Raw genomic sequence first — 21,391 nt, 5'->3', positions numbered from 1 at the left:
CTGACAGGGAAGGAGTTGGAACTGGTTGAGGAAGCCAAGCGCTACCGGCTAGACTTAGTCAGGCTTTCTTCAACCAAGAGGAGAGGCTCTGGAACTGTTGACCTGGATAAGGGGTGGAAGCTGTACTACTCTGGTGTGAGCCCGACAATGTCTGCTCAGGCAGGTGTGGGGATACTCACAAGCCCCCAGCTGTCAGACTGTGTTGCTGAGTGGATCCCATTGGGGGGACGGGTATGTGTGTTAAGGCTTCAGATGAAAAACCATGATTTGCCTGTGGTGCAAGTCTATGCACCTAATCTGGAGTCAGAATACACTGCCTTCCTAGAGGAAGTGGATGCTGCTTTTGACAGGGTGGCAGACATGGAATCAGTCCTGCTAATGGGTGACCTCAATGCAGATGTTGGAACAGATGACCAGACATGGAGGGGTGTGGTTGGGAGGATAGGATAGTGTGGTCTAGGGATACACTAGAACAAAGGTCTCTGATTGACTTCTTTATAGTCTTAGCAGACCTATTTTCCTCAGTGTTGGACATTCGTGTGAGAAGAGGGGCAGAACTAACAACTGACCACCACCTTGTTGTGTGCACTCTACAGCTTCAGAAACCAGATGCTACCATCAACGCTGGTAGGCCTAAGCAGCTATACCGTGTGAAATGGGAGACATTGGAAAATGAGGCTGTGAGGAAGAATTTTGCAGATGACATTTCCTCCAGGTTCAAAGAGATTCTCAAGCATACTGCAGATGTCGAGGAGGAATGGAAGCTGTTCAGAACAGCTGTCACTGCCTCTGCACTCTCATGGTGTGGCAGAAAGCGGCTCGGCGTGGCAACAGGCAGGGAGAAAAGGACACTTTGGTGGAACCAAGAAGTCCGAAAAACTGTCCGGGCAAAAAAGGAGTCCTACCTAACATGGCTTAGGGTCAGGTCACCTGAGATGCATTTGCGGTATGCTGAGGCACGAAAAGCTGCTACTAAGGCAGTAAAGACAGCAAAGCAGAAGGCTTGGGAATCCTTTGGAGAAAGATTAGACTCATCCTATGCAAATGCAAACAAGTATTCTGGCAGACCATCCACCGCCATCGAGGGAGGAAATCGTGCACAGCAAGTGCAATTAAGGCCTCTGATGGTGCACTTTTAACAACCGAGAAGGATATCCTCCACAGATGGAGGGAATACTTTGAGATCCTTCTTAACCCAGGTGGCCCAGCAGTTGTGGACATCAAGAAGTGCAGATCGGGGCAATGACTAGTCTCACAGCAGAAGAGGTCCATTTAGCAATAAAATCGCTAAAATTGGGCAAGGCTGCTGGCGATGATGAAATTCGGCCCGAAATGCTAAAAGCCTTACATCGAGATGGTGTTCTCTGGCTGACTTGAGTGTGTCAGGCTGCTTGGATATCTGGACGAGCACCAAAGCAATGGCAGACAGGTATAATAATACCAGTCTTTAAGAAGGGAGACCAGAAGGATTGCAGTAACTATCGTGGCACCTCTCTGCTCAGCCTGCCTGGGAAAGTGTATGCTAAGTGCTTGGAAAGACGGTGCAGGAGTGTAGTTGAGTCAAAGTTCCAGGAAGAACAATGTGGCTTTCATCCTGGTAGAAGCACAAATGACCAAATCTTCACTTTAAGGCAAGTCTTTGAGAAATCTTGGGACTATGCCAAGAATGTCTACACATGTTTTGTGGACTTGGAGAAGGCATATGACCGGGTTCCTCAGGATAAGCTTTGGCAAGTAGTACAGGAGTATGGAGTGGATGGTCAACTATTAGCTGCCATCAAGTCCCTGTATGAATGCCCAGAATTTTGTGTCGGGGTAAACAGCACAAAGTCTGAGCCTTTCACAGTCTCCACTGGCCTCCGCCAAGGGTGTGTTCTGTCACCCCTCCTTTTCATAATATTTATGGATTGGATTGATAGGCACAGCCGAGGCAGTGAGTGTGTCAGAATTGGAAAATGTAGTATTGGACGTCTGCTTTTTGCAATGACCTAGTTCTGCTTAGCTCTTCCACAGATGACCTCCAGCGGACCCTGGATAGGTTTGTAGCTGTTTGTACAGATGCCGGAATGAAGATCAGTGTGGCCAAAACTGAAACATTTGTGGTCTCAAGACAACCATCCCAGTGCACTCTAAATGTAAGTGGAGTCCCAATGAGGCAGGTGGAGAAGTTTAAATACCTTGGGTCCATATTCACAAATGATGGAAAATGGGACATAAAGCTAGATACTCAAATTGGCTTAGCAAGCTCAATATTGTGGGAGCTTGGCCGTTCAGTAGTATTGAAGCGGGAGTTAAGCCACTAGCTGTCTTCAATACAGTCTATGTCCCCATCCTCACCTATGGTCATGAGAGTTGGTAATGACTGAAAGAATGCAGACACGAATCCAAGCGGCTGAAATGAGGTTCCTTCGAGGGGGTTGCAGGACTAACAAAACTCAACAGAGTCAAAAGCTCTGCAATTTGGGAAACTCAATACTCAACCACTGCTTCTCCGTGTTGAGAGATCACAGTTACATTGGTATGGGCACCTGGTCAGAATGCCACAAGAGAAGCTCCCTCAGCAGGCCCTCTTTGCCAAGCCAGAGGGTGGGAGGCCACATGGAAGGACAAGGACTCGCTGGATAGATTATATCCAAAACCTTGGGTGGACACGTTTGGGAATCCCACCTGAACACCTGAGCTTGGTGGCAGAGGATCGTGACTATTGGAAGTTCCTCTTGCAGCTGTTGCCCCCACAACCCAATTAGGAAGAGTGGGCCTTGAAGATGTATGTATGAAGAAGTATATCTAACGTAATTTTAGAACACATGCATGACTTGCAATCAACCCTTTTGCAATATTTTCCAAAATCCAGTGAGGACAATTCCTGGGTTCTGAATCCATTTACAGTGACAGCTAAGCCGGCAGGCTTCAGCGCAAGTGACTATGAAAATCTAATTGACTTAATTAGTGACGCTGATTTAAAACAAAAATACAAGGAACTGCCAATAAATGATTTCTGGACAAATTTAACAGAAGAGTACCCAAGCATGTCAAAACTAGCTATTCTTGTTTTACTTCCTTTTACAACGACATATTTATGCGAGGCAAGATTTTCATATTATGCTACAACCAAATCAAAGTCCAGGAACAGACTCGACGCTACACCAAATATGAGAATCCGACTTTCTAATATTGTGCCTGATATCAAAAGAATTTGTAATTCAAAGACTCAAAAACATCGGAGTCATTAAGAACTTAATTTGCAATATACGTGTTTTATTATTTTTATGTGTTTTGTTTTTACTAATTCACATTTGACAATAAATGATTGTTTTTTTCTTAACGCTTAGATTTACTCATTTATTTTATTTATATTTACCTACCCTACAAAACCAGCACACAGGAGAAAAAGTCTGCATTCACTTGTAAGTACTTATAATAACATTATAAATTTATGGTGATCAGAATGGGATATGTCAATGAAAATCAGCACAAATTAATTTAATGATGTTTTCATTGTTAATTAATTATTAATTAATTATCAATCATTAATTAACAATAAAATAAGCTAAATTACCAAATAATTATTAATTAATACATTACAAAATAACCAAGGTGTTCTGTGAACATTTCAGGATTTGTGAAGTGTCCCGTCATAGAAAAAGTTTGAGAAACCCTGTTCTAGACCATTCCCATTTTCATTAATATTCAAGTTAAAGGAAAAGGGCCAAAATATGGAACCTTGTGGATACACTACTCATACTCCTTCTCCTCTCAGACTCAGCATCCTCATACATTACTTTCTGATACCTGTCACTCAGCCACTCCCCTAATCATTTCATAAATTTGTACGACAGTTTCACATGTGGAATCCTGTCACATTCGGATTTTGCCAAGGCACAATAGGGCATTTACAGATCTCACTGAACTCTGTTGTGATTCAATTATAGAACATGAGCAAACTGCTAAAGCAAGACTTACTTTACCAAAATTATGCTATCCTCAGATAGGATCACAGTGGTCACTACCCAAATGTGATTCTAATCAGCCTCTCCAACATCTTGATGACCACAACAAACATGGTAATTGGTTTATAATTTGCTGCATCAATCCTAGCTTAATCCTTGTTATAATGGTCTGGCTTGATTTGTATATTATTTTCCATTCTTCCCACTCAAAAAGAATAACATGTGATGAGATTTAAGTTAAACATCTAAGTCAGAGCCATTACTAATTCTTTTGCACCTGTGCCAATATTCCATCCAGTCCAATTGCTGTATTTGAAATGAAGCACTAGCAATAATTTAATACCTATAACTAATCTCTATTCTTTCAACCAGTTCCCCCATGGCATCCAGAAATCTAATGGGTCTGTCCAGGATGTATACCTTACTAAAGTGAACACTTAACTCAGATATTTAACGCATCTGACACTTTTCCACCATCTGCATTCACTAAGGTTAATTTGTCCATGGTCATTCTTCATTTTTCCTTTCTGCACAGGCATTGAAATTCACTTAGATTTCAACTTTAACATCTCGGATGGACTACCTGATTAACTTTATTACATGTTAATCATGTTATTATTGAGACATTAACATGTCTCAATATTTTCACTTCCTTTACCATGACTGCCACTTTCCTGGCTTGCTCTATATAGTGCACCTAGCCCTCATCACTATTCTTTGCATGATATTAGATCCACAACACTCTCTTTTTATCAAGTTCTTGCTAAAGTTTTATACATTCGTTTAACTACTCTCATACAATTTATTCTCCTATGGGTATGCAGTCAGACATTGCTTTTTCAGAGACCCCTTTGACTTCCCATGCACTGCTAATTCTCTTACCAATATTTTTATTCTATGAGTCCCTTTCATCACATACTGTTTAAAGTAATTATTATTATTATAATAATAATTACCATGGAGTCCTTAGACTCATCAAGCGAGACCCTTAACATTATGCCAAGCACTATCCAACATTTGTGCAGTATCTATCATAATTTGCTTTGAACTCATAGCCATGGCACCAGCAACAGTCTCTGACAACCTATTCCATTCATTCACCGCTCTCCAAGCAAAAAATCTAGTCCTCACACACCCCTGCTAACTACACTCTTTCTCAATTTCAAAGGATGGCTCTTAGTTCTCCCACCACCAGACCTGTTCTGAAAAATTTCCTCTGTATCAATCTTGTAAAAACCCTTCAGTAATTTGTATGTCTCAATTGTATTACCTCTTTTCCACATGTGAACCAATTTCTGTAATCCACAAATCTTCAACTGTCCTTCATTCCACAGCCTTGCTACCATAATCACTTGCCTCTGGATCCTCTCTAGCTCCTCCTCCTCAAGAAACCCAGGTGACTAGATCTGTGCACAGTATCAATAGTTTTACCAAGGCTTTATAAAGAGGTATAATAACCTGCTTTTCAAAGTATTCTTCAGTAACCAAGTAATCTGATGAGCTGTTTCAGCCACTTTTGCTATGTGCCCCCTAAACTTTAACTCCCTATTCACTAATAATTCCAAGTCTTGCCTTCGTCAATTTCCTGGAATACAGTTCCACCAATGAGGTATACATCTGGTAATCTTTTCATTCCAAAATGCATAACCTTACACTTTGCCATTACATTTTCCCTTCTCAAAACGTTCTTTTTTATTTAAATTCATAAAATCTGGTTGCATTCAAAATTCCGTGTGTGTGTGGTTTTGAGTAATACATTGCTGATCGCTTGTGAGAGAGCCTCCATAGCTCAGTCAGTATAGACAAAACTCTTTGGTCAGAAAGACCTGGGTTCAATTCCCATCAGTGACGTGAGGAACCTTTATCACACTTTCCCTCTCATATAGTATCTCATTTTTGTTTATCCATTCCTGTATTTTGCTCTTGACAAAATATTCTTGAAGTTATTCTTCTTCTTCTTCTATAACTTCACATATATATTATTTTTTCTTCATCTTACATGCTTCCTTCTACCTCCAACTTATAACCACATAATTGAAATCACCCATAATGATAGTCAACCTTCTAAATATAAGATTTATCTGTCAATATGATTTGCAATCCTCTCCAGATGATTCTGGTCTATAGTAGTGTCCAATTATGTATTTTGTCTTGTCAGCCTGTCGCTTTCTCTCACACCAAACTGCCTCAAACCCATTGTCTATATTACTCATACTACCACCACCACAACTGAAGATTCTCTTGTTGGTTGGATTTAATTGTTTTGCAATCATTAGCAATATTCCCTTATACTTCCTGTCTTGCCTCCCCCCTCAATATGCTGAATTCATTACATCCTACTTTGTCAGAAAGATCTCACTAATACCAGTAATCATTGGTCCTGCTACATTTACAAATGCTAAAAATTCTTTGCCTTTCCACCATATTTCCATAGGTTTCACTTCTTCTTTTTTTGACAAAATAACCTTGCCAATTCTGGTTTATCCCTAACATATTATCATTCTCTCTTCTCAATCTCTAGGTTATTATACTCACAGTTTTGACTTGTTAATTTAATGCACACGTCTGCAATTTCATGCAATCACTCAGATATATTTTGGTTTCCCTGGAGGGGGAAAAAAAAAAAAACTGTTCTCATCCCAGGTGGGAATGGACCATTAATTTACAGTTAAAAGCCAAACTCTCACTCACTAAATGACCACACAATGGAGGTAACAACAACAAAAGTTTGTTCTAGTGTACTATTGGACAGCTGACCTGCTGAATAATCATTTAAAGTTATATCCTCAATAGGAAGAAATTTTGAGTTTCTCCATGATGCTTGAAAACAATTTATACTGCACACTGAACATAGGAGAAAAATGTAAGCCAGGATATTCCTCTGGAATAAAAACATTTTTGCCTCCCCACCCCCCTTCAAGCCTCCAGTAAACAAAATGGTATTGCATATTATATATGCAACAAAACTAGTCTACCACAGGTCTGGCCTTTCCTAGAAGGGGCATGGCTGCATGTCATCCTCCTTCCTATGTTGGTTCACTCCTAGTTTCCTCTAACCTGACAATATTTATACTTGTTAGCTGAAGGATTACTACAAGTCTAATAAAGGAGAAGGAATAGATAAATTTGTTGCCATAGAACTGGACTGAGTTCAGTAAACATTAGAATATACTACTAGCTGTTATTAAAATGGCTTGGAAAAAGTTCTGCCAAACTCAAATGCTCATACAAATACTTGAATCTCTCTCTCTCTCTTTAATAATCATAATGCTGGTGATGTAATTCTAATCACTAAACTTGGAAACTTGATATCAAAAAGGATCTATATTGTTGAACTATATGTAGGGGAGTAATCATTGAAATACGAGAAATTAAGACATTAAATTATTAATGGATAATAATAATTCTAGTAAACTGCACATCCATTCCTATATAGTCATAGTAGTGACTCTTAAGCCAAGTACTGCAAAATCACTACAGTGATTTACTCTTATTAAGAGCATTATTAAACTCAAATTCATCCCATAACTCTGATTCTAGATTGAATAATATTGATCTGTAAATTTTTATTTGACAGTGGTATTCAAAAGATGCAAAATTTAATTAATCAAATGTGGTTAGTTTCTGAGAGAAACTAACCACATTTGATTAACTAACCACATTAGAGTATAGCTAGACCTACCAACTTTATGATGTGATTAAAACTATAGTTCACAGAGCTCATACGATCTGGTCTACTGATTTTCTTTTAAATAATGAATTGTCATTTATCAGAGCTACTTTGCTCTTTAACAGTTATATTCAAAAATAATTGATAAAAGAATTAATAATTATGGCCTTCATTCTAATCCTCCTCGAGAAGAAGTTCTAGAATTTCAGTTCCATATGTTAAAGGACTATCAGAGAAAATTGCAAAACTTTTTCACCACACTGACTTCCAAGTTTCTTTCTGTCCAGTTCGTAAACTAAATCCTTTCCTAGTTTCACTAAAAGACAAATATCCTCCTTTCTCTTATCCTGGATTTTACAGGATCCCTTACTGTGGCTTTGTTATGATGGATGGGTTGTTCAGCTCAGATTCGTCTAGAGGAATACAAAGAGTATATTTTTCTTCAAGAGTCTGATGAAATCTGGTTTAGCCAGCCACACCTTGTCAACTAGGTATAGAATTCATTGGAATAAAGCCAAAGTCTTACACAAAAGTTATTTTCTTCTGGAAAGATAACATTAAGTTGTGAAGCCTGCATTCACAGTCCTAATCTCAACAAAAATGACTTTCTTAAATGTTCTCAATTTTGGAAAGTCCTAAATAACACTCCTCATTCATATGTTTCATAAAATTGTAATTATTTAAATTTATTTCTTTGAAATCTAACAGTTGCAGATGGAGTTATCCTCCTGAAGGTGATAGCACATATATTGTCATGAGCTTGCAATCTCAGTATTGTTCTTATTGTTGTTTATTTCTTTTCAACTGTACTGATAGATTTCAACTGACTAGGAAACCTCCAAGCAAAAAATCTTATCCACATGATTTTCAGCACAGTCTGACTAACCACACTATTACACAACTTCCAGGGGTTACCCCTAGTTCTCTCTTTAATCACTATGTACAAAAAATTTCCTTTGTATCAATCTTAATAGAACCCCTTCAAAACTTTTTCTATCAGGCACCCTCATATCTACCTATCAACCAAACATTGCAACCTACATACCTTCAATCTATACTCATTGGGAACATTTTACAGACCTATCACCAGCATGGTCACTCACCTCCTCTGGATCCTCTCCACCACTATTTTGCCACCTTCTGCAATTTTGAAGTTTAGACAACTTTTGTCTGAACTTCAACTCTGTCCATCATTAATCCCAAATTCCTAGTCTCAGATTTTTCATACCATCAATGTGACAATATATAATCTTTTCAAACCGAAGTGCATAACCTTATATTTTGTAACATTAAATTGGCAACCATTATGCTTCAACCACAATGCAAATTTATTTAAATCATCCTGATATCTACATCATCATTATCAACTGTTGCTCTGCTTAGTTTTGCATCATCAGCAAAACAACTGAATATCCCCCCCCCCCTTTAAATCATTCCCTATATCATTAATATACAAATGAATGGCATACCCTAGTATGGAGCCAAGAAGCATTCCACTAGCCACCCTCATTTTCCTAGCTTTCATTCCCATATACTACTCTTGTCTTTCTTTTAACTGCCTGTCTATCCATACCACCAACTTCATTCCCATTTACTCCAATGTAGGTAATATTTTTTCATGTGGTATTGTTGAATGCCTTTGTAAAGTGCAGCAGTCATGGTGTAGCTATTTTCCTTATCTAATTCGCCCATCACTTTATTATAAAATGTGACTAAATTACTAAGCCAGGACTTACCTTTTATAAAGCCATGCTGTCCATTGCAGAGTATGGTGTTCCTACTCGCTCATTCCTGAATTTTTACCTTTTTTTACCTTTAATCAAATTTTAACTACCACTTTATCATATCATCTTTCATTGCACATTTCTCACCTTTCAAATAACTTATGCATAATCTATTTTTTTACTTCACCCCTCCACAAACTAATAGCTTCACTAACACCCTTGATCTTTGCACCTGGGAAAACAATTTTGTCACATCCTTAATAACACCACTTATCACAGAATCTCCATAATTACCTTCTCCTTATTCCCAGTTCCTTGCTCTTTCACACTTTTTGCATTCGCTTTTTCTTTCATTCTCCTTCCTACTGTGCCACACACCAATGATTTCTTTCAATGCTATTAGGCATTCTAAAATTTAATTAGTTAATAACCATTGTGCAGTCTTACTATTTTCTTGAAAGTTTAAATTTTATTAATGCTGCTTATTTTTCACTCAAGAATTCTAACAACAGGAATAAATAATACACAAACCTACCTATCCTTGCTATGGGAATATTATGTTGCAATATCTGAATGGTTGTATCAACTGCAGATTTCACCGAAGGAAAAGGACAGATAGCAGATACCATCTTTAAATAAAAAGATAACAAACATCACAGCAAATGGTTATTGCAAAGCATAAGCACAATCAATCAATCAATATATATATATATATATATATATGTGTATTCTTGATCTTCTACTCGGTTGTAATGATACATTTTAAAGAATAAATTTTAAATGACTTTAAACTGAGATAAAATATTAAATTTTAATGATAATGATACAACTAGTTTCAGTCTTTTACAGCCTTCTTCAGGTATCCACTAAAGGTAGAACACAGTAATAAAAAATTGAAGTTACAAAAAACTGAGAATTACAGGCAAAAAATGCAATACATAATTGACACAAAAACGTTGTATTTTTCAAGTCGTTCTATCTAACATGTTATTGTTTGTTGTATGCATGCTTGCAGGTTCTCATGAGCGCCAGTATTGAACAACTGCAGTATGGCTATCAGGGATGTTATAACTCAAATTGCTGTTTAAATGTTCAGGATTAAGGAGGAATAGGCTTCGGATGGCTTATAAGAGAACAGACTTTAGGGAGTGTAGTGAAAAATGTCCTGATGTTGTATTTTTTAAGGACTTTAGCCAATTTATTGGAGACTGAACTAATGTATGGTATTGAGATGCTACCTTTAAAATCAGTAGTTTCCGTAGTACGCTGCCTGGGAGGATCCAGAAGAAATTTCTTAATTGTTTTTTCAGAATATCCATTTTGTTTAAAGATAAGAGAAAGTTGTTCAATTTCTTTTTGGAGTTCATCTGGTTCATTTAAAAGAGATTGTGCTCTGTGTCCTAAGGTAGAAATAGTTCCGAGCTTTTGTGGTGGAAAGTGATGAGATTGACAATGCAGATATCTGTTAGTATGAGTTGGTTTTCAGTATATAGAGATTTTAAATCTATCAGAGCATTGTGTAAGAATTACATCCAGGAAAGGAAGGCAGTTATTTCATTCTAGTTCAGCAGTGAATTTTATATTAGGCTGAAGTCCTTAAAAAATACAACATCAGGACGTTTTTCACTACACTCCCTAAAGTCTGTTCTCTTATAAGCCATCCGAAGCCTATTCATAATAACCTGAAATATCCAGATGTTTACAAGTTATGGTGCGACTGTAATATTCCTTATTTTGGACAGACTAATAAATCTGTTGAACTCCGTATTGAAGAGCATAAGAGAGACATCTCCTATAAAAGATCACATGCATCTGTGCTATCCAGTCATGTTCTTTTCTCTAATAACCCTCATGACGATCTACAGAGTCACTCAGTTTGCTGGGATGAATCCGAAAACATTTTTCGCTGTAGTGATGAGTTTGAAAAGAAAATCGTGGAGTCCAGAGAAATCCTCCTTAATCCTGAACATTTAAACAGCAATTTGAGTTATAACATCACTGATAGCCATACTGCAGTTGTTCAATACTGGTGCTCACGAGAACCTGCAAGCACGCATACAACAAACAATAGCACGTTAGATAGAACGACTTGAAAAATACAACGTTTTTGTGTCAATTATGTATTGCATTTTTTGCCTGTAATTCTCAGTTTTTTGTAACTTCAATTTTTTATTACTGTATTCTACCTTTAGTGGATACCTGAAGAAGGCTGTAAAAGGCCGAAACTAGTTGTATCATTAATATTAAAATTTAATATTTTATCTCAATTTAAAGTCATTTAAAATTTATTCTTTAAAAAAAAAAAAAATATATATATATATATATATATAGAGAGAGAGAGAGAGAGAAATTTCAATTAGCTAGCTTAAGCACTTGTGAATTCAAGTTGGCAGCATAAAATATTCAATAAAATAATTTGTCAAACAGTTTGAAAAATCTAAAAAATAATTGGTAGGTCATTTCCCCCCTCCCTCCTATATAAAAAAACACACAACACTTCATAAACAAAATTAAAAACATAATGCTGGACAAAGATGATTTATTAGTCAGTTTTGACGTTTCTGCCCATTTCGCAAATATCCCAATCAGTGACACAATTCTTCTCTTACAGAACAAATTTCCACCCGATATACAGATCTCTTAGCCCACATACTACATTCCAGTTATTTCGTGTGGCAAAATAATTTTTACTACAAAAAGAAGCTATGGGCCATGGGCTCATCACTATTCCCTCCCGCCCTCCCAATTGCTAACTTTTATATGGAAGCTTTTGAGCAATGTGCTCTAAATTCCTTTACTTTAAAACCTACAGTTTGGCTGTATCTTCCCACAAGATATTGTAAAATTATTCAGATTTGTAATTCACTCCCGATATTTCTTGTGTCAAAACAAACTCTACAACCAAGTTGAAGGAACTGACATGGGAAGTCCACTTTCCCCTTCTCTAGCCAACGTTTATTTGGAACATTTAGAAGACATCCTTTTTTCATCTATATACCCTCAACCTTCATTTTGTATTAGATATATAGATGATATTTTTGCAGTGTGGCTTCACAACAAAGATTCCTTACCTTCCTTTTTAGCCAAAATCAATACTTTACACCCTTGTATCAAGTTCACCATGGAAATTGAAAAAGACAACAAATTATCCTTTATAGACATCCTTCTCATCTGCTCACCATCAGGTAATTTAACAACATCCTCATACAACTAGCAGGGCTGGCCTGCTAGTTGTATGAGGAGGGTGTGAGCAGGAGAGTGAAAAGAGGGTTCTTTGCAGGAAGAGTGGCGAGTGCCATGAATGGGTTTATGACATGATTTGATGATCTTTTTGCATGAGAGAGAGAGAGAGAGTATGGACCTCCCTCAAAGAGTCCTTTGACTCCATAGAGGTCAGATAACAATAATAATAATTTACTTTTAAGCAGCTTAGATGTAAGTATACAAATATTACTTGAGAAAAATTGAAGGAGTTTGAAAACAATAATCAGATCTTGAAGACTCAGTGACAGAATCTGAAGAAAACATTGACTAATTCAAACACAGAGGCATGATGTGAAGGTGAAGTTATCTGCAAGGGTAGAAAAATCAAAACCCCATGAAAAAAAAAACAAAAACAGAACTACGTTAGAAATGATTTAATGTAGTTCTGTTTTTTTCTCCACCGGAGGTCAGGTTAGGGTAAATGATTAACCAACATTTAGATTCAACTTACTTTGTATAGTGTAGTGTAATGCAGCTTGTGCCCCGTACATATGTATGTCTTCCTGATGATGATGTACAGAAGTCAAAACTCTGAATGTTACTTTCTTATTGATAAGTAAAGAAATTATTCTGACGTGCGTTGTGTCTCCATAAATTCTTCACTATGAATGCTAACCATTCATAGTGAATGTCAGTTAAAAAGTGTTAGACTTAACACTTTTTTTTTTTAAAAAAAAAGTTTTCAATTGTTTAGGCACAATTTTTTAGTGAATCTGAAAAATAAATATGGAATAAACAACAAAATAAGCAGAGTGTTGGTGGGGAATTAATTGAATAAATTTATATGGAATAAGAGAGAAAATAGTCTAAACACTAAACTAGCCCAATTTTATTTTAACTTATAGATCTGAGCTGGAGACATCATATCTGAATTCCAAGAAAAATTTGGTAAGTAAACAGATGGCATCAGTGACAGAATCATATTCAAAATAAAGATATTACGAAGGTACTTGACACTGTTTAGCATTCAGGAATATGTGAGAAGAACAGGGGCAACTCGTGAATAGGCACTGCGAAACTGCAGCACCCCCAGTTTTTCTCGATATATAAATATATTTATTAATTTATTTATATTTGCTTGTAATATTTAATTTTATGATCAACAATCCTATACAATTCTCTTATTTTGTATAAAAAATAATAAAAATCCATCTTGTAGCACTTAGGAGGGCTAAGGATGCTAGCAACACTGTTTACCACAGTGTCATATTGCTACGTGCGCAAGCATATGCACATCGTAGTGAGATGCAAGCTATTAGCGTAATGCGGCACTGCCTGTCATGCAGTTCCACTGTTGTTTATGTGCAGTTTTACACCAGTAGTAGTGTTCATAGCTGCTAAATTATTTAATAAAGATAAATTAGCTAATTTTAAGAATAAATTGCCTACACAAGAAATAAAATTGACTACTGAAGCATATCCCATGATCAACAAAGAAAAACTTGAAACTGAACTTCGAGTATTCTATCCGACATGAATGATTATTGTAAATTAATTGACTTGTTAAAATTTATAACAGAAAATAATTTAGATTGCGTTCTTAGTGAAATTACTGTATTGATAAAAATTCTGTTGGCAATTCCTATGACTACATCAGAGCCTGAACGCTGTTTTTCAACATGAAAGAGAATAAAAATATTTTTGAGGAGCACTATGAATCAGGATAGGTTAAATGCACTTGTGATGATTTCAACGGAGAAAAAATTCTTCAACAGTCGCACAAACATCAAGGAAAAAGTTATTGACCTTTTCGCTCGAAACAAAACAAGAAGAATGGATTTTATATTTAAATAATTTTGAATTATACTATACTGTATAATTTTATCGATAATAAATTATATTTTTTCATGAAACAAAATAAGAATATATTTTATTTTCAAGTAATTTTGAATTATACCGAACTGTATAATTTTATTGATAATAAACAATATTTTTTCATGTTTAATTTTTTTTTAATTTTTACCATAATTTTGATATTTTATGTAAACATGTATACACTGTACTTACAGTGTGTATGTATATTTCGAAAGTTGCAGAACCCTCACGATTTAAAGCCACGAGCCACCACTGGAGAAGAACTAAACTAATCTCAAGTGGCAATGATATGGTCGCTTAAACAAAACAAGGAAAAAAAAACAAAAAAAGTTAGCAAAGCAAAGAGGGGTTGATTGGTTTATGATTTATTGATGCAAGGACAGCAAACGAAATACTGTGCCATAGTGAAAGTTACAGCAGTACACAAGGTATTAATAAACAGGAATAAATTAGTAAATAATATGTATGTACAAAAATTAAGTTAAGCAATGTAATACAGCTAATTCTTTTACATGGCTTTTTTTACATGATTTCGAAATAACATGGTTTGGAAAACAAAAGGGAATTTCTTTCAAAACTGTCCAGAATTATTGAAAATGGTAGCTACACTCCTGATCAAGTTTGAAACGCATATGAGACCAGCCTTTTTTGGGGGAGAAAAAATGCCAAGTAGAACTTATATAGCAAAATCACAAAACAGTGTTGGTGGCTTTAAAGCAGCTAAGGATCATGTGACTATTATTTTGCAGCAGTGCTTCAGGAGATCATATATTAAAACCATTATTCATTAATCGATCCCTAAGATTGCAGGCAATGAAAGGTGTGGATTTTAACACGTTACCAATGCACTGAAAGGCAAACAAAAAAAAGGTTGGGTTACAAAAGAAATTTTTAATGAATGGTTCTATTAATGTTTTGTTCCAGAAGTTAAATGCTATTTAATGGAAAAAAAAATCCGGACTTTAAAGTGTTATTGATTATAGATGATGCCTGCCATTCTGTTATAGAACAAACGAATGTGGAATTTTGTTTTCTATCACCTAATACAACATCCTTAATACAACCACTAGAGCAGGGTATGATCGCTACCTTCAAAACTTACTACATAAGAATATCCCAATACATTTTGGTTAAATTAGATAAAGATAATTTACTGACAGTTATTGATTTGATGCAATCCAAAATTTTCTATTTGGATTGCATCAAACTTGCTAAATTGGCATTATCAGAATTGAAGCTCAGCTTTAAATGAATGCTGGAAAGATACTTGGCCAGAATGTGTGAAAAAGAAAACCCGATACCCTTGCATACAACTGAATATCTCAATATCATCAAGCACATGCAGTTGGCAGAGGATTTGATGATTTTTTGTCTACAGATATTGAAGAATTGATGGTTGACCAGGCTGATGATGAAATAATAGAAGCTGTCCTTGAGAATCTCGATGAAAAAGAAAAAAGTGATGATAATGATGATGATGAAGAGATTCTACTCACTGCAAGATTAATTAAAGAAGGGCTTCAAATGGCTAGTGAAATTGTAAAATCATTTTCTTACACATGATCCAAATACAGAACGAGCTGAACAGTTTAAACGTGAACTGAAGTCATGTATCGGGTGATATGAAGAATTACACAAAGATCTAGTCAAAACAGGATCTCAATTCGTGGTAAAAAAATAAATAAATAAAATAAATAAATAATATTTTTTTAAAATCAACCTTCAAACTAATTGGAAATTAGTGGTAATTTAGTTCTTTTTACTGAAGAAAACATTTTGCCACTGCAATAAGAAGACAGACAAGGTGTTTCAAGTGATTTAATTCCAGTCTAAAAAAAGGAATGCAGTTACTATCAGAAAGTGACGGCGAATAAAATTTAACTAATAATCACATGTGTGGATGTATTTGAGCTTTTTCAAATTTCTGTTTTATTAGTGACACACTATTTTCTTTAAGAAAGATACATATGTATATACTTTAAATAAGTATTTAAAAAATATATATATATATTCCATTACAATAAAGTTTTATTCAATGATTTTCATGTTTTGTTTGAAAATAACTTATTGTTTGTATCATGTTTTGACATCTGGAACCATTCTCTATTTTTTCATATGTATTGTACAGTCATACCTGGATTAATTAAGAGGATGCATTCCACGAAATTACTTTGTTAAGCGAGACTTCGTTCTCAGAGGTAAAAATACTACGGCCATAATAGGAATAACGTTCGTACATAAAGAAAATGGGATTTTTTTTTAAAAAAGAAAAGCTTTATTAAATAAAAAGTCAATATTACATACCTAACAAAGATAAAATCATGACATGTTAAAATATGAATCTAAAGTTGATTGTTTATGCTTTTTATGAGTCTTGCACTTGGTCAAGTCCCTAAAGAGTGGAAGGAGGGCAAGATTGTGCCACTTCATAAAGGAGGTGATCGAACTCAAGCATCAAACTATAGGCCTATCTGTGTGTCGGGTGTTGTGGTTAAGTTGTTGGAGAAGCTTGTGAGAACTAGAATCCAGAGTTGGGTTGACAACAATGGTATAATCTTTGATGGACAGCATGGATTTGCTAAAGGGAGGTCGTGTTTTAGTAATCTACTTACTTATTACAATAAAGTGACTGCTTCCTTGGACAGAGGAGAAGGATACACAGTAATATACTTGGATTTCGCAAAAGCTTTTGATAGAGTGCCTCATGATAAGTTGACAGTCAAACTAGAGCAGATGGGGTTGGATATTAGATTAGTGCATTGGATTGGAGACTGGCTATCTGATAGGTATCAACAAGTTGTGTATGGGGGTGCAATATCCAGGAAAAGGAAAGTCACTAGTGGAGTGCCTCAGGGATCTGTTTTAGGGCCATTACTATTTAACTTGTATATTAATGATATTGGCGAAGATTTGGATGGAGATATTCAGTTGTTTGCAGATGATGCAAAGTTGGGACGAACCATAAAGAGTAGTGAAGATGTTGTGGCCTTGAAAGAAGACTTGAATAAATTGAGTGATTGGGCAAGCAAATGGAGGTGTGAGTTCAATGTTGCAAAATGTAAGGTTTTAAAATTTGGAAAACAAAGATGGGATGCAGAATTTATGCTTGGTAAGAATATATTGTTGGAAGTAGAGGAAATAAGAGATCTGGGAGTGATAGTGGATAAGGATCTAAAATTTAGGGGTCACATCGCCAAAATTGTGAAGACAACACAAAGACTTCTGGGAATGATGAGGAGGACACTGACGTGTAGAAGTAGGGAGATTCTTGTTCCATTGTATAAGGCTTTGATTAGGCCACACATGGACTATTGTGCCCAGATTTGGTCACCTGGTTTTCAGAAGGATGAAGAGATGTTGGAAAGGGTCCAAAGGCGACTGACTAAGGTAGTTTCTGACCTCTGGAATGTCGAGTATTAGGAAAGATTGAAAACATGTAATTTGCAGAGACTAGTGGAGAGAAGGAAGAGGGGAGATATGATAGAGACCTACAAGTTGGTAAGGGGTTGCTATAGGATCAATGGTGGAGAAGTTCTACAGCGAATAGTGGGAGATCAGGGGAGAACCAGAGGTCATCCCTGGAAACTGTATAAAGAGGGTGTGAGTAGGGGAGTGAGAGGCAGGTTTTTTTCGTGCAGAGTTGTGAATGATTGGAATGCCTTGCCTGAGAGTGTGGTGTCTACAAGGAGTTTGAATGTGTTTAAGACCCGGTATGATGAGATGTGTGTGAGATAAAAGGACCTCCTAGATGAGTCTTTGACTCCATGAGGTCTTGTTTAATAATAATAATAATAATTATCTCTTTCATTTAACAATTGCCTATACGGATTTATTATATTTAACACTGATTGCTCAACAATAACACTTCTTCCTAAATCAGGATCACTTTCACTGAAAAAATTTAAAATGTTTTCAATGTCATTCAAGCACCTTTTTAAATCTTTGGTTGTTAACACTTTTTCGGTAGGAACTTCTTTAATTTCATCTTCATTTTCTTTGGCTTCGTTGCTAACAAGTTTTTCTAAATCTTCCATTGAAAAACCATCATCTTCTGCATTTAATAAATTTCTTACATCATCTTTGTCAACATTTTCGAAACATACTGATTGAGTCATCTGGATAACTTAATTTCTAATCTCTTGAATGTTATTTTCTTCTTCTAGTGCAACTTCTGGCCATAATTTGTACCAAACTCCACTTAAGCATTTCTGAGTGACTTCTTTCCAAGAGCTATTAATGTTTTCAATTGCATCTTTAATGGTGTAGTTTTTCCAAAAAAGTTTTAATTGACATTTGCAATTCGTCTTCTAGTTCAATTAAATTGCTTAATTTGCCATGCAGATAATAAGCTTTAAAGGTTGCTATTACTCCCTGATCGATCGATGCATGTGTCTAACATACTTTTACTATTAAGATCAGTAGGGTGTCCCTGAGCATTGTCCAACAACAAAAGAGCTTTTTCTTCAAAATTATTTCTTTGGCAATACCGTTTCACTTCTGGACAAAAATGGTTAACAAACCAATCAGTAAATAACTCCTTGGTAATCCACACGTTTCTATTAGCTTTCCATATTATAGGTAAATTCGTTTTTATATTACCTTTTAATGCCTTCGAATTGGTAAACTATAAAATAGTAAACTAATAAAATAAAATCGCCAGAGGCATTTGATCCAAAGCGTAACATTAAACAGTCTTTGGCTGCTTTGAACCCCGCTGCTGATTTTTCTTCAATAGAAATGAAGCTTTTTGATGGTAGCCATTTCCAGAACAAACTGTTTTCATCAACATGGAACACCAAATTTGGTGAAAATTTTTCTCATTCAATTATTTCCTTTAGTTTTTCTAGAAACGTATTTGCAGCTTCAACATCTGCACTTTACAGCTTCTCCTGATAATTTTACACTATGAATTCTGGCCGTTTTTTAAATTTCTCAAACTGACCACGAGAAGCCGCAAAATTTTCTGCAATTTCTTCAGTTTGTTTAGATTTCAGGTGATTAAACAAAAATAATGCTTTTTCTTGAATCATCATTTGAGTTAAAGGCATATGACGTTGTGACATCATCTATCCACAAACTTAATACTTTCTCTATTTTTTCTAAAATTGGACCTTCTGAGCAGACTGTTTTATTTTTTCTGATTGACTAAGTATGGTTGTAAAAGCTGACTGTGCTAATCCTAAAGAATGTGCCACTTCAGATTTTCTTTCACCCCTTTCAACATGTTGAACGATATGTAATTTAGTTTCGAAAGAAATTGCTTTTCTTTTCCTTGATTCTGACATTTTAATTAAATATTAATATTTACAAAATCTACGATAATACTATAAGAGAACATATGTCATTTTGTTCACAGGATGCATGAAACTGTTATAACAGACACACCCACAGCTTGGGAGTACATGACGAGTCACCGTCATTCGCCAATCGAATGACTGCTGGGCATTGACCTTAAAATTTTAATATTTTTATGTAAAATGGGGCTTGAAATTGCAGACTTCGTTAATCGAGGCTTCGTTACCAGAGGTAACATTAATCGAGGTATGAATGTATTCTTTTTTTACATGGTTTTCATTTACACAGTTTTTTTCTGGAACCAATCTACCATGTAAATGGAGAATTGGGTATATTTACATATAAATAAAATTTATAATCAAATATGTTTGTATAAAGTAATTCTTTGTAAAAAATTAAAAACATCATGCAATTTTCCTGAGTCTGATAACAGCAAATTACAATTGCCCATTTGTTAAGGAGGAAATGAAAAGAGATCTTTTGCTGTCTCACCCTAGTGCAGTGAGGCCTGATGACATCCATTATGAAATGATAAAACATTTTTACCTACCTTGACTAGACAATTAAAATTTTCATTCCTCTCTTGTGTGAATGCTGGGACTCTACCAGAACATGACATGATGTGTGTTGCATTTTTCACACACATGTGAGTCATCAGACCTCAGTAAATAAGATTTGTGAGATGACTGTGACCTATGCAGAGCCTAGCAAGAACAACTTTCTCCATCCTGTTTCTATGTTGACTAGACTGTCAATGTTTATTTTCAAGCTTAATATCATATAATTTGTCGGTGCTTCCAGCCATGATGACTACCACTGGACAATCAGCTTTAATCATATAAATTTTCTGCAGTCTGTATATGGTACTATCAAACAGTACATGGAGAAAGTATAAGTTGCTCTAGCAGCTGTATCTGTAATCTCATTTCCCTTAATTCCAATGTGGCTGGGAATCCAACATAACCAAACATCAAAATTTAAGGGTCTTCATTTTGTACAACAGGTGTAATGTAACACCTCACACAGCACTGAATGTGGATTATACACAGGAGAGAATATAGACTGTAAATTATACATTTTTGGTAGCGGTTTTCTTTTATATGCAGAAGTGCAAGCTGAATAGCAAGCAACTCTGCTGTATAATTATTGCAGTTAGGTGGGGTCTACTAGGAGAAAATGTCAGGAAACACAGCAGCACAGCCAACACAGGTGTCAGTTCTTGAACCATCAGTATAGATGGGCAAGAAATCAGAGAGGGCTGCTCTGTGTGCATTAAACAATTGCAGTTAGACAGATAATGGAGTATGAGACTTCTGTAGTTGACAAAGTGAGAGGTTACAGGATGGAGTGCAAACCTGCCATGGAGAGATGCTGTTATATTTGGTGAAGGCAGTTGTCAACATTCATGCCAAGAGCTTGCACAGTCTCTTTGATATGCATATCAAAAGGACATATGGCCGTCTGATGTGTGTGATATTGAGTTTCCCAAAGTAGAGAAAAGAACTAATCCATGTAGGATGCTCTTGAAGAGACTTTATTTTTAGGGTATAATTAAGAGACAACTGTTTATGTCTACATGATAGAGTTGGTTCATTTGCTTCAACATAAAGGCTCTGAGTGGGCAATGTGTGAAAGGCACAAGTAGCTATCTGTATACTCTTGTGAGTGATGAA

The 21,391-nt window shown here is 35.8% G+C and overlaps 1 protein-coding gene across 4 annotated transcripts in view; it reads right to left on the bottom strand.

Annotated features, from left to right (window-relative positions):
• LOC150110292 (D-lactate dehydrogenase, mitochondrial-like) overlaps nucleotides 1–21,391 on the bottom strand; it is a 238,681-nt gene that overhangs the window by 84,944 nt on the left and 132,346 nt on the right. For all 4 annotated transcript variants that reach the window (XM_090398790.1, XM_090398781.1, XM_090398799.1 and 1 more), the window contains exon 7: nucleotides 9,880–9,973. In XM_090398790.1, the coding sequence (XP_090254916.1) occupies nucleotides 9,880–9,973 (94 nt within the window). The remainder of the gene's footprint in view (nucleotides 1–9,879; nucleotides 9,974–21,391) is intronic.

The sequence above is a fragment of the Typopeltis vanoorti genome, chromosome 1 (assembly GCF_054136105.1).
Source record: "Typopeltis vanoorti isolate ZY-2024b chromosome 1, IOZ_Tvanoo_1.0, whole genome shotgun sequence".
Taxonomy (NCBI): Eukaryota; Metazoa; Arthropoda; class Arachnida; order Uropygi; family Thelyphonidae; genus Typopeltis; species Typopeltis vanoorti.
The sequence above is the reverse complement of the archived record's forward strand: the minus strand, read 5'-3'. Positions and strand labels throughout refer to the sequence as shown.